This window comes from Vulpes vulpes, chromosome 1 (genome assembly GCF_048418805.1).
Source record: "Vulpes vulpes isolate BD-2025 chromosome 1, VulVul3, whole genome shotgun sequence".
Taxonomy (NCBI): domain Eukaryota; kingdom Metazoa; phylum Chordata; class Mammalia; order Carnivora; family Canidae; genus Vulpes; species Vulpes vulpes.
In genome coordinates, this window is record NC_132780.1 from 64,208,381 (window position 1) to 64,221,227 (window position 12,847).

The 12,847-nt window shown below is 49.2% G+C and overlaps 1 protein-coding gene across 2 annotated transcripts; it reads right to left on the bottom strand.

Annotated features, from left to right (window-relative positions):
• Positions 1-4,290: 4,290 nt before the first annotated feature.
• On the bottom strand, positions 4,291-12,310 carry VGLL2 (vestigial like family member 2). Of its 2 annotated transcripts, none has more exons than XM_072765480.1 (4): positions 12,019-12,310; positions 9,465-9,777; positions 6,826-7,347; positions 4,291-5,515 (listed from the first exon to the last, which is right to left on the bottom strand). In XM_072765480.1, exons 1-4 carry the CDS (start codon positions 12,097-12,099, stop codon positions 5,475-5,477), a joined length of 957 nt encoding a protein of 318 aa, XP_072621581.1. In that variant the 5' UTR covers positions 12,100-12,310; the 3' UTR covers positions 4,291-5,474. The 2 variants fall into 2 exon arrangements, with proteins under 2 accessions (XP_072621581.1, XP_072621574.1); XM_072765473.1 differs by having other exon boundaries at positions 5,484-5,660.
• Positions 12,311-12,847: the final 537 nt, after the last annotated feature.

The window sequence follows — 12,847 nt, forward strand, 5'->3', positions numbered from 1 at the left end:
GCTGCTTTTTAAGGGGGAAATAAATGAATTCCAGTAAGGCAATGGAAATTTGGATGTCTTATTTTTGTTCTAGAGGAGCTTAGTTCCTTAAGAGTACATCAGAAAGCTCACAGAGATACTACAGCTTGAGGTCAACATGACACTATTGTGGAGACCTTTAGATTTTTCTCTCATTGAGTTAAACTTGTTTTAGAAAGTGAAAAATTCCAAATAAAGGGTAATGTTTTACTAAAGTAATAATTATTCTAGTAAATTCGATATATATATATATATATGTACACATATATAGTTCTTTCATCAACTACCACACATATGTATGTGTGTGTATATATATATATACATATATATATTTTTCTGTAAACAGTATGTTTCTTTAAACAGTAATTCTTTAGTAAAAGTATTTTACTCTTTCCCCCTAAAAGAGAATCTGTCTCTCTTCTTAAAGTGAGCTTGGATTAGCAGAACCACCTCTGCTGACTCTGCCAGAGGCCACTCTGCCTGGACTCGATGTTTCTGCTGGAGTGCGGGTCAAGGCTGCAAACAACTGGGCACTGTTCCTGAAGGCTGCTTTGCCTTTTTAGGGTATGAGGGTCTCTCTGTGTTTAGGGAAACATGATTGACAGCTCCACTCCAGCTCCAATTAGCACCCTATAATTTATTAGCTTCTGCTTTCAGATTATGCGTTAACTTCACAAATATTTCAAACACGGAACCAGCAGCTATCAAGTGTCTCTTTCCTGATCCAGCCCTCTGGGGCTGGAGTGAAATACAAGGAAAGAGCAGTACAGTTGGTCTGTCAAGTGAGAATAATCATTTGTGTCTGTGCCTGTCTGAGGGCATGGTGTCTCTGATTTCCCTTTAGGCCTGCGAGAGAGAGGGGGGGGGGGGGGAGAGAAATCTGTAGATGGATTCTATTGCGAGGGTACCATATTTATATTATTAGAGTTTCATTTATTCATGAGAGAGGAGGAAACCTGGGTTTCAGGAAATGTAAAATTCACGTTTGCTTAATCCTACAGCTGTGCACACGTCAAAACTTCAGTTATGTGCAAACAGCACATCTAATAATGATACTGCCTTCGGGACATTTATTCCTTTACTCCAGATTTTAGGAATATGTAATAGATAATGAATAATAATAAATTCTAAAAATCTTGCAAGAAAAAAATAAAAATAAATAAAAATCTTGCAAGGAAAATGGGATATATAGAGTCTGGACATTGATAAGTATGATCAAAAGGTGAGTTATTTGTAAGCATGTTATTGACAGAGTGTTAAAGCAGTTTTATAAAGGAATCTTACCTTTTTTTGGTTTCATTTATTTTTAAAGTCTTTTAAAATATCTTTCAATTTGCCTTTCATGCTTTGATACCGTAGGACTTACATTTAAAATGCAATTTATAGAAGTAGCATTTACAGGGAAAGCAGTTTGTCCAAGTCTTATTTTTTAAATCTCCTACAACCCCAAAATAATCAATTGCTAAATGTAAAAAAAAAAAATCTGTTTATTTTGATAGAAAGGATATGGGCGCCTGCACCTAAGCCCAGGGTTTACGATTCTGAGCAAACCGGAGGTTAAATTGATCTTAAGAGTCGCTTCCTCTGATTAAAAGGGCACAGAAAGAGCCGTACTTACCCAGAAAGAGTGGCAAGAGAAGCTTCCAGTCAGGGGATCTAAGTCCTAACGTCCCTCCACCTCTGCCCTCCTTCCCATCCAGGCCCAAATCAATCTTAAGTCATTGCTAGAATTTGCCACACATTGAAATAGAACTTCAAAGGGGGAAAGGAGACAGGATGGCAACTCCTTTTAAACTAGAGGAGCAGAGCAGATAGAGTTCCCTGAAGTTGGGTGACTGAGTTCTCAGCCAGAGGGCAATCGGCAGAAGGATTACTTGGTGGCGGAGAGCTGTCTCTCCCCTTTTCATCACCTCTCCCTGGGCCTGGGCCAAGCACAGGGAGAGCTGCAGGAGGAGGGCGCTGGTGCCAGCGGGGATGAGTAGAGGAGAAGCTTAGCTTTCTCTCAGGCCCCCGGACCACGTAGAACACATGTGGAAACGTCATGTGTGCCTCTGCCCCCTGTCATCCCTCATTGCCCCCAATGTCCTTTCATCAACCACCAGGGCCTCCTCCAATCTGCATCATTGCGTGAATGTTAACAAGACAGGCACGGGTATTCATATTTTGCGTGAGTTGGGTGAGGCCTAGAGCATGTCAGTTAAGACCTCTAATTCTCCAAAGCCCTCTCTGAGGCTCTTACTACACAGACAGAATCATTATCGTTCTGGGTCGTCTTGCATTTCTACTTTGGGAACGTCCAACACGGAGGGAAATGCTGTCATCCTGGTAGCCCGGGTGCCAGGTCACCAGAGCCCGGCTCAGCGGCCTGGATGGTCTGTTTAGGACTGCCCCAGAGGCCAGTTCCAGTGAATGGGTCTCCTCACCAGCAACCTGATATTCGGGTCAGATGCAGCTCAGGGGAGAGGCTTCAGTAACCAGAACCCTGTGGCTGGGAAAATGCTCCCACCGGGTTCTGAGCAGAGATCTTGTGAGTGTGCTAACGCAGTGCTGCGTGGGCACGGTTTCTCTGGTGGGGACTGTCAGGACACAGTGGCCAGCAAAGAATGCACTGCTGTGCTTTCTCCTTCCACTGCATACTCAGTGGCAAATTCTAAAAAGCGAGCTGGAACGCAATGCATTTTATTTATGCCGGTATATGCTAGTGATCCGTGCCAGTGGAACATGGATTAACAAAATCCACAGAGAAGTCCAGAGTTAATTTTAGTTATTGCTTCGATGTCCAAACCTCAGGCTAAGTCTTACACGACTTGGTCGGGTTGGGTGTGAAGAGCTTCAGAGCAGTGAAGTCTGGTAAATAGTGAAATGAATTAATAAGAGAAGCAATAATAATTCCCTCCTGGAGAAGAATGGAGATCTGCATCTGACTGAATGGTCTATAGATAGTATCATTTGATGAAGAGGTGTGAAAATATCCTGTGATGGCTCCTTTGAGACCAGGGATTCTGGAAGGTCCGTGGTGTGGCAGCCTTTGCTGCCCTGCCTCTTTCCCCTACCTTATTCATCAACTGTGGAGGAGAAAGTAAACCCAAAGTTGAGCCGCCCAAGGCAAGTCAGAAGAGGACAAGCAGCCAGTGTGGTGGGTGGGTAACAGGGCGGTCTCTGCGTCCAGGCTGCCTGGGTTGGCATCCTGGCTCTGCTACTTACTGGCTGTGACTGGGCAACTTACTTCTCCTCTGTGAGCTTCAGTTGTCTCACTGGAAAGAAGGGGATCATAATAAATACCACACAGAATTGCGTGAGACTTAAATGAGTTAACCTGCATACGCAGCCCTCTGACCAGGGTCTGATGAACACTCAGCATTGGTTATTTGTAGTGCCATCACATCCGATGCCGCATAATCAGAGAGTACCTTCCATATAAGCAAAACCAGGCATAGGATCTTGGGATGATCATAATCTACTTCACAGCTACCAAGATGACAGAAAGAGGGGACGGGTGGCTCTGCTAAGCCATACTCCGAGTAAGGTCCCTTACTGCCCCCAACTCTTGAGACTATTATCCAAGATAAATTGTGTTTGTTTCTCATGTTATAACAGAGGTCAAGATTCCAACTCTTTTTATGCTTTAACAACCTAGAAGGGCAATTTGAACAGAACACAAAACATTTCTTTTGGGCCCTTCAGTGAATGAACACAATGTTGGCATTGAGACGAAATTAAGAGAAAAGACCATTAGTTTCTTAATAATCAATCTCTTTCTTCCTTCCTTTTTTAAAAAAATTTTTTAAAAAATATTTATTTATTTATTTATTTATTTATTTATTTATTTATTTATTTTTGCCTACTGGTAGGTTTGGTTTCTTAACCTACTTTATGAAAATGTAATATCACCAATATCACTTTTTAAACTGACTACTGTCCTAAGAGTCTGGAATTGAAGAAGGAACAACAAGTCTCTTCTGGAGAGTAATAAATGTGTTCCTGACTGAACAGTGTCCAGGTCGTGCTTTTAGTACCATCTCTACTTTCAACCCAGTGAATGCTGGACAGGGAAGCCTTGGGCTTCTGCTGGCCACAATTTTCACATGTGTGAAACAGAGGTGGGATACCTAACTTCTCACTTCTGGGGTTGATGCGAGGTGGCAAAGGGTGAATGGGTTTCACAGAATGGCAAACACTTGGGAAAACCAAAAAGCACTAAATCTATCTATCTATCTATCTATCTATATATATATATATATATATAATGGAACATTAGTTACTGACATCACATTGTACTACTATAAATTATTTTATTCCACTAGAGAAAGACTAAGACATTTATTTCCTTTTTATGAAATAACACAGCGACCCTGTAGTAAAGAGACAACTTTACTGTTCATTTCTTCTTCCTCATCACCTGCAGCTTTGCCCACCCGTGGACCCCTTCCCCTGTGCCAAAATTAAAGTGACTAAACAGTGACCATAGAGACTGAGAGGAATATTCGAGGTATTGGAGACTCCATGGACGTTTCTTTCCCTTGTGGCGATTCCTGGTTCTTCTTCATGGAGGCAGTTGGGGTTCCGTGCTGCTTTTTTTTTTTTTTTTTCATCCAGAGGAGGATGGAAGGAGAGATGGAATTTGTAGGAGAAGGCAGAGAAGAGTTTCTTCTTTCATCGTAAAATGTTCCTCGTAAAAAATAGGATATATATCTACACACACACACATATATAAAATAGATCCAGTGCAATTGCAATTGTTGTGCCAAACACTGGAAAGTGCCACCTTGGTCGATGTATTTCTGGAGTTTTCAAACAGTTGTCCTTACAACAGCTGCATTTCAGTAAGACTTGGGCAGGTGGCTTCAGATAAGCCACTTGCCACTCACATTTAGGCTGAGGCTTCCATGTTCACAGTCCAAATGAAAAAAGTGTGTCTTTGTGTCTGGAGTGGGTGTTGCAGAGAGGGAGTGGGCATGAAGGGAGCTGGAGGCTATGAGGTGAGGAAGAAGGAAGTGGCCTCTTTTACTTCTCTACCACAGTCTTGGATGCAAATACAAATACATTTTAAATGTGAGGATACTGACATCAGTAGTGCTATATGGTCACACCACTTAATGACATAATTCACATCAGCATAAAAAATATTCACACCAAAAGAGTCCCTTTTTCCCCCCTCCTCTTTTCAAGAAAACTTATGACATCATATCACCTAAGTGAGATCACCGCAGATATTTCCAGTGATCTGCCCGGAAGGCTTGTAACATGATTCAGAGTCTTTGGATCTGCTCTTTCCGCGGAAGGAATTATTGTTAGAAAAAACTTCTGTAGATGTATGTTTTGGTTCTCGCAATACACGGAGCAGTTTGAAGTCTCTGCCTTCCCCCGTGTCCTCATCCATGAAGTGAGAGGCCCAGGTGCTGAGCCTCCGTGGCTGGTCGGAAGGGAAAGGGAAGGGGGAACCCGGGGTCAGCAGATCAGCTCAGGAGGGATGCACCACAGAGGGAATAACGACGAGCTGCAAACCAAGATCAGAAGCTGTTACAAACCCACTCTGATTCCAGCTCTGAGGTCACCAATTGCGCTATGCAGAGACCTACGGGGAGCAAGGTGGGCTGTCTAAAACCAGTACAGATCTTTGCTTTTGTCCTGAGGCTGCAAACCTGAAAACAGAGAGAAAACAAAAGAAAGAGGGAGAGGGGGAGAGAGAGAGAGAGAGCGAAGAGAGGGAGAGAGAAGGGATTGGGGGCGGGAAGGCACAGGTATTTAAGGACAGAGAAAAAGACAAACACCACTGTTTTATTGTGAATGTCACAGAATTCTTCTAAAGGGCATGAATGGAAGTAAAAGCGAAGCAAACAGAAATGTCAAATCTTCACCTGAAGGAAGGGCGGGTGGGCAAGACTACAAGCCAACAATTGCATTTATAATATAATCATTTTGGGGTTCTGCCCTAAAAATAAAGGAAGCAGAAGAGTAAGCCCTTATTCGAATGTCCCTTTCGAATGCAACTCGTTAAGCCAGGAACTCGATATAGTCATCGAAATCACATTCTCTTTAAGCTTTACATTTTAAGAGACTTGTTTAATTTGGTTATTTGGCTGATATGAGAATCACATTTTTCCTTCCTTAAAACTGTCACTAGGAGACAATACCCCCTCGCTGCAGAAGATTCTGAACTACACTCTTAGCTCTAGGTCCTCTAGATCAGCGCTGTCCAATAAGAACAACAATGGGAGCCACAGGCATAACTCTAAATTTTCTAGCAGCCACATTGGAAACAAGTAAAAAGAACCAGGTGAGCATTAATCTTGGCAATATAGTTTATTTGACCTGATGTGTTCAATGTGCAATGTGTCGAAAGTATTCCAACATGCAATCAACATAAAAATACTGGTGAGATGAATTTTACATTCTTTTTCCTCGCACACAGTTTTGAAATCCAGTGTGTATTATGCACGTACAGCACATCCCAGTTCGTCCTAGCCACGTTGCAAGGGCTCAACAGGTACCCGTGGCTGGCGGTTACAGGATTGAACAGCGCAGAGCTAGAACCTTTCCAGCAGATTACTCATTTATTCATACTTATTTATTTATTCAAATTTTGGGGAAAAAATCCTCTATTATATTTTCCAGCCAGGTTAGGGCAGTGCCCCTCTTTGCCATTCTGCCCACACCGATGACACTGGGCCACCTGTCTGCGGAAGCCCGGAGGGCCACAAGGTCACTGGGGTCTCCAAGGGGAGCTAAGGGGCGTCCGGGGCTCAGCCCAGGGTCGGACACAGGGCAGGAGGGGTCCGGGGAGGCCAAGCTCCCTCTCCCGCTTACCTGAGTCCACGCTGAGTCCCAGCCCCTGGGCCACGTCCCCCGCGGGGCTGGCGAAGGGTCCCCCGGGCGCGGCCCACGCGGGGCCGGCCGGCTCGCCCTTGGCGGAGAGCTCGCAGGGCGGGCTGCCGGGCGCGGGCGCCGGGGCGGGCGCGAGGCGGGCGGGGCGCCCGGAGGCCGCGGGCATCAGCAGCGGCCCGTAGCGCGGGTCGAAGTGCGGCGCGTAGACCTCGTGCACGGCGGCGGGCCGCGGGTAGGCGGCGGCCTGGGCGCCCAGCGCGCTGCCCAGCGCGTACGGGTGGTGCGGGTGCGCGTGGTGCGGGTGCGCGTGGTGCCAGGGCTCGGCCGCGCCCTGGTGCAGGTGGCTGTGCAGCGCGGCCGGCGAGTAGGGGTCGGCGGCGGCGAAGGGCAGCTCCGAGTGCGCGGCGGCCAGCGGGCTGCCCAGCGGCGCGGGCACCGGTGCCTGGTACGCGCTGTTCCAGAAGGAGGCGGGGAAGCTGCGCTGGCTCATCGGGAAGGAGCCGTCTGCGGGCCGGCGGGGCGGGGGGAGCAAAGGAAGAGAGGGGCGCGTCACCGCGGGGCCGGGGAAGCGCCCACCCCGCCCGCGGGGGAGCTGAACGCGCGGGGCGCGCGGGGCGCGGGGGGCGCGGACCCGCTGGCGCGGCTCTGGGGCGGCGCCTTTCGGGGCGCGCGCGGGGCGGGGGGGGGGCGCGAGATGCTGCAGCCTGAGAATTCCAGGTGACGGCCCCGCAAAGTGGGGGGAACCCTTTGGGAAGGAGGGCCGCTTCCACGGAATCTGCAGACGCGTCTCCAGAGCGCACACCCCAGGACGCACTGGGAGAGGAAGAGGCCGGAGACACCCCCCCTCCTCAACTCCAGTTTTGGGGTGGGGCGCGGGGAGCGGGTTCCCCGACTCCAGGCTCTGCTGGCTGGGGGGTAGATGCGGTCTCGCTCCCGGTCCCAGCCCGCAGCCTCTCCCCAAGCTAAAGATACTTCTTCCCACTCTTGGTCAGCCGCCTGGCGGTTCCACTACCCCCTCTCGCGTTTCAGCCTCCCCAGCTCCAGAAAATGTGCCCCTCCAAGGCCTCTGATAGACTGGAAGTCCATCGACATATTTCAAAGTCTTGCTATTATTAGCCTCCTTTCTAGAAACCTTCTTTCAAATATTTTTTTTTTCCAAGAACTCAAGCTAAAGAGTAAACTAGACCTATTAAAAGGGCAGCTGTATTATTTGCAGAGGGACACACAGGGACAGATCTTTTAAGTTTTAATTAGTTAACACTGGTTCCTTAAAGTGTGGACGCCAGGAATAATAATAATAATAATAATAATAATTATTATTATTATTGCCAACCAATATCACGGTTGACTCCTCCAACCGGGAAGCATTTTAAGAGAACAGCACATAGATCAAATTTGTCACCTGTAGTGGGAAGGGCGGGAAAGAAAGATATTTAATTCCAGAGGCCTTGACTTAGCACCTCCTCTGGGGAAGGCATCTGCATCACATACTAGAGAATTAAAAATGCGGTGAAAATGCAATTTATGTAGTGAACAGTCTTCCTGTTAAACACATTTAGGCGACTGGAGAATCAAAAGAATGTTCTGTATTCAAAACTAATGATTTGAGATCTTGTCTAGGCAAGGCTTACACAAAGTGTCACACACTCTAAAGGAAAAAAAGAGAGGGTGAGGGTTGTCATCCCCCCTCCCATATTGGTTTTCCTTTTTATAACAAAGTCCTCATTTTTCAGCTTGGTACACAGCAGAAATTAAGTTTAGTGAGAATGTTTATCGAAGAGTTACCCCCACCCTTGTCTTGGAAATAAAAGGAGATTGAGATTTCAGAATAGAAGGGAGATTTAGTTGGCTTGACCAATAAATCATTGTCCCAGGCTAGATAAAGCCGTGCTTTGTGAGATGAGTAGAACAATAAAGAGGGGATGTGTTTGGGGAAAACTCTTAGAGATGTTTTGGCTGTACCTAAATTTTTATTTCTTTGGTCACTGAAAGACATTTTCTGCTTCAAGATTTCCTAGGTAATAGAAACATGGCAAAAAAAAAAAAAGCATATATAAATTTTAAGAGACATTCTTCAGCAGGTTTTGCTTACAGTGGGGTCTAGGACTTTTTCCTCTGGGCAAATTTTCAGGAACTAAGTGCCCTGAAAGTTGTAGATGAAGATCTTCCTTGTGGCTTGGGAGAGTGTTGGGAACCTCGCATTCCCACAGCATGTTTACATACATTTTTCTATCTGTCCTTACTGCCATCTCCAGGGATAGTTAAGAGGGCAGGTATTATTCTAATTTTAGAGACCAGTAAATAGAGTGACCTCACAGAGGTTAAGAGACTTGCCCAAGGTCATAGTGCTAGGGAGTGGTAGCGCCAACAGGAAAACCCAGGTCTCCCAATTCCAAGGCTAGTGTTTTTTCTAGGTCACTGCTCTGTCCTGTCTCTTCAAGGAGAGATTTTCTTTTCCTTCTTTCCTTTTACTTGCCCACCCCATAGGCCCCTTCTCACCTCCTATGGGCAGCCCAGTATTCCTTCCGCTGCCTTTCCTCGGGCGGCCCCCCTCCCCACGTAGGTGGGCCCCAGGCCAAGAAGCCTCTCTCCCGGCGCTCAGCAGCAGGCCCTTTACTCACCCCGCCAGGGCCCGGAGCTCCTGGGTGCTTTGCTGCTCGTACAGCTCGGGGAATAGCTGCTAGGCTGGCTCAAGGCCCTACTGAAGTGCTCGTCCACCACCGAGCTGATGTCCCCCTGGAAATAGGTGAAGAGGACGCAGCGGGAGTTGATGTACTCCGCCTCTGGTGGGCGCTCTTTCTCTGGGCTGCCTTCTTCCTCTTTGATACTGGCTGGAGTTTGGCTGGAAAAGGAGGAGCTGCCGCTGCCGGTGCTGTTGCTGGGGCTGGCGTTGCACTCTTGGGCTTCCTGCATTTTGGAGTAATAGGCTAGTTTCTGCTCAAAGAGAGAAAGAACAGAGAGGTCACTTTCAAAAGAGATGGCAAACTGGGTTCCCACTCCACTCCTTCAGATCCCTAAGGTATGGGAAAGGGGGCCTCCCAGCAACCAGGCCTAAGCCCTATGGTCAGTAACCCGGTGAGCTTCTGAGAGGCGGATTGCCCTTCTTGGTGTCTCCGTCTCCCCAGAATTGCTGCCAGACCACAGGGAAAGCTCTCTGAAGATGTCAGGGGGAAAAATCCCAGAAGATGCCAGGATATGAGCTGAGTTTGACGGCAAAGCCAGGCTCGGGGCAGATATATTTTTAAAATCAGGCTCCAAGGATAAAGGGCACCCAAGTCCAGTTAGGGCCTGAATGTCCCCTGCCTAAGAATCCAGGGCAGATGCACAAGATGCAAGATTTAAGCATTATCCTCCTGATGGAGCATGAAAATACCCAAATCCATGCCACATAGCCAGGAATGTAAAAGAAAAACTGCCACGGAGGTGTGAGATAGTTCCATTTAGGAAAGAATCTTGTGGGGTAAAAATGTGGAATAACATCCTGACATGGATCATGTTGATAAGTGCAACTTGATATTTGTTTGGTCGCCCATAAATTGTCCACTTAAAAGTCTATTGCTGTTTTTAAAGAGATCATCTTTTGAGTAAGTGGGCTATGAAGATAGAACCCTCGGCGTCTCTATGCACATTGAGGAAACAAGTAAGGAGAAGGAAAGAAGAAGAAGATCTTAGCTGTGAGGTTGGGTAAATTGTGACTGTCCGGTAGTGATTCTAAAAGCCGAGTGCAGCTGCTGAAATATTTTCTTGGAAATGGGCAATAGGCTGAATGCAGTGCTAACGCATTTGCATTTACGAAGGCAGAGATGGCCTCAAAGTGGGCTGATCATGCAAAACTGAACAGAGATCTTAATGGAATAGGTTGGTCCAGGGTCAGGGAGAAGAAAGGACCAAACAGACAGAAAACCAACCCATCTCCTTCCTCTCTTTGCAATATTGCCAGCCTGGGGAGGAGCCATCTCAGAAGCTGAAGCCAAAAAGACCGGTTACTTAGCAGGATCACCACTTCCACCACTTTCCTCTTGGCTTATAATGAGGGACTCTGGTGATCCCCCCAAATTAATATTGTGAGACTAAACAAACTCCTAGATGGAAAATTTTAAAAGGGGGAAGGTAGAAGGAAAGAAGCAAAAAGCAAAGCCTATTCCTTCCATTCTTAATTCAACAGAAAATTTTCGAATAGACATTCTGAATTTGCAAGGAAAATTGTTAAAAACTTGGGCCGGGGTCCGGATATATTTCATTCTCTCTGGGACTGGAGTCCAGGCCCGTCACTCTGGAACCTGTTCCTGACCCCTACGGCCCCCTGCGTGTGTGATCTTATTCTTTTGCTGGACTGCGGTCTTCAGCTTTTGCAATATCAGCTGAGGAAGTGGAAAGAAAAAGTGGATCGCCCAGACCCAGCCCGGAGACGAGAGAAATTGGAATAATTAAATCTTCAAGAGTTTGTGGAAACGGGGTTAAGTGGTCTTCTTTACAGGTGGGTCAGTGGCCTGCAGAACAGCCCGATGCAGCCACTCGGGTCATAGAAATGCGAACTATTATCTCTGAAGCTCGCCTCGGCCAGGTCAATTGCACCCCAATAATCCCAGAATTTTGCAGAGCAGAGATTATAAAACCCACGCTTTCACGAGTTCCCTTTGTAACGAATTCTCTGGTTCGGGAATGAATTGGCCTGATCCCCTGAGAACTGAAACGGTGGGGGGAGAGGGGGAAGCTCCTCCTTAGACAAACTTGCAGGAATGAGAACGCAGGTCTTTGCATTTTTGATAGAAAGGCAAGAGAGGCACGTCTTGGCTTTTGTTCTCTCGGCGCTCTCACCTCTGAGACCAAAGCTGGGTTATCCCTGCGGGAGCTTGGCTCGCATCTCCCGTCACCCGCACGGAAGAATCTGGAGTCCGACAAACTCCAAGGAGAGCGTCCGGCTCGCGCGATCCTCGGGCGGTTGCTCCCCGCAGGAGCGGGGCACGCGCTTAGCCGCCTTCCCCAGGGAGCAAGTGCACAGGCTGAAAGGGGGTTGGTTGGCTCAACCTCCCGCGGGCGGCGCCGGCAGGCCCGCATCCCCGGGGCTCCCCCGCTGGAAGCACGCCCCGGACCTCGGGGTCCAGGCGGGGCTCCCGCCAGCAGGGACCCCCCCCCCCCTGGTCTCCGGGATCGCGGCCGGGAGGAGACACGTACCTGGTGGTAGGGGGTGTAGGCGGCTGCGAAGTAAGGCTGGGGAGGACCATAGACTTGGTACATAACATCCAGACAGCTCATGGCTCCCCGCAGCGGAGACGGCTAAGCGGTTTTTCATCAACTCTCGGTCCGCGGAGCGCAGAGATGCTGCATGGGCGGCGCTTGCACCCGAGCTCCCGAGTCATGGGCGGCGGGGCGGCGGGCAGCGCGCTCGGCGGCTCGGGCTCCCGCTCCCGCTCCCGCTCCCGCTCCCGCTCGCAGGCTCCGCTCCCAGCCCGGCAACGTCGGCCCGGACCGCGCTCCGGGATAGAAGCGCCCGGAGCTCCCGCTAGTGGGCATTTAAACCCCACGCCCGCCGGGCGTGCTGACGCCACTCCGGGCCGCGGAGGGGGCGGGGACCGGGGCGCCAATGGGGAGCCGGGGACCCGGCCCGAGGGGGCTCCCGGCGTGTTTCCCCGGGGCTCCCCCGCGGCGAGCTGGGGGACCAGCGCGCGATGGGCTGCGCAGCTCCGTGCTGAGCCCCGAGGATTCCCAGGCTGAAGCTGGAGAGAGCGAGAGACCAACCGAGAGAGACGGAAAGGGGGAGAGGGACGGGGGAGCGCCGAAGGGGGCGAGAGGGGCGCTCACACTTGGGGAAAGAAAATGAAGTTTGGAGCCTGGTGGCGGGCGTCCTGGGGAGAGCCCCGGCCTCCAGCGGGAGGCGGAGAGTGTGAGCGCCCGGGAGTGGCCGGCTCGGCCTCCGCGGGGTGCCGGGAGGGATGCTCTCACCCCAGGCATCCGCGGGGGGATCCGCGTCTGCTCCGACAGGTGTCCAGGGAGCCCGGAGACT

Coding starts and splice junctions, on each gene's coding strand:
- VGLL2 (XM_072765473.1), bottom strand. CDS start 12,099: ATGAGCTGTCTGGATGTTATGTACCAAGTCTATGGTCCTCCCCAGCCT. Junction 7,348..9,464: donor GAGCTCCGGGCCCTGGCGGG/GTGAGTAAAGGG, acceptor GCCGGCCCGCAG/ACGGCTCCTTCCCGATGAGC. Junction 5,661..6,825: donor GGGACTCAGCGTGGACTCAG/GTAAGCGGGAGA, acceptor CTCTGTTTTCAG/GTTTGCAGCCTCAGGACAAA.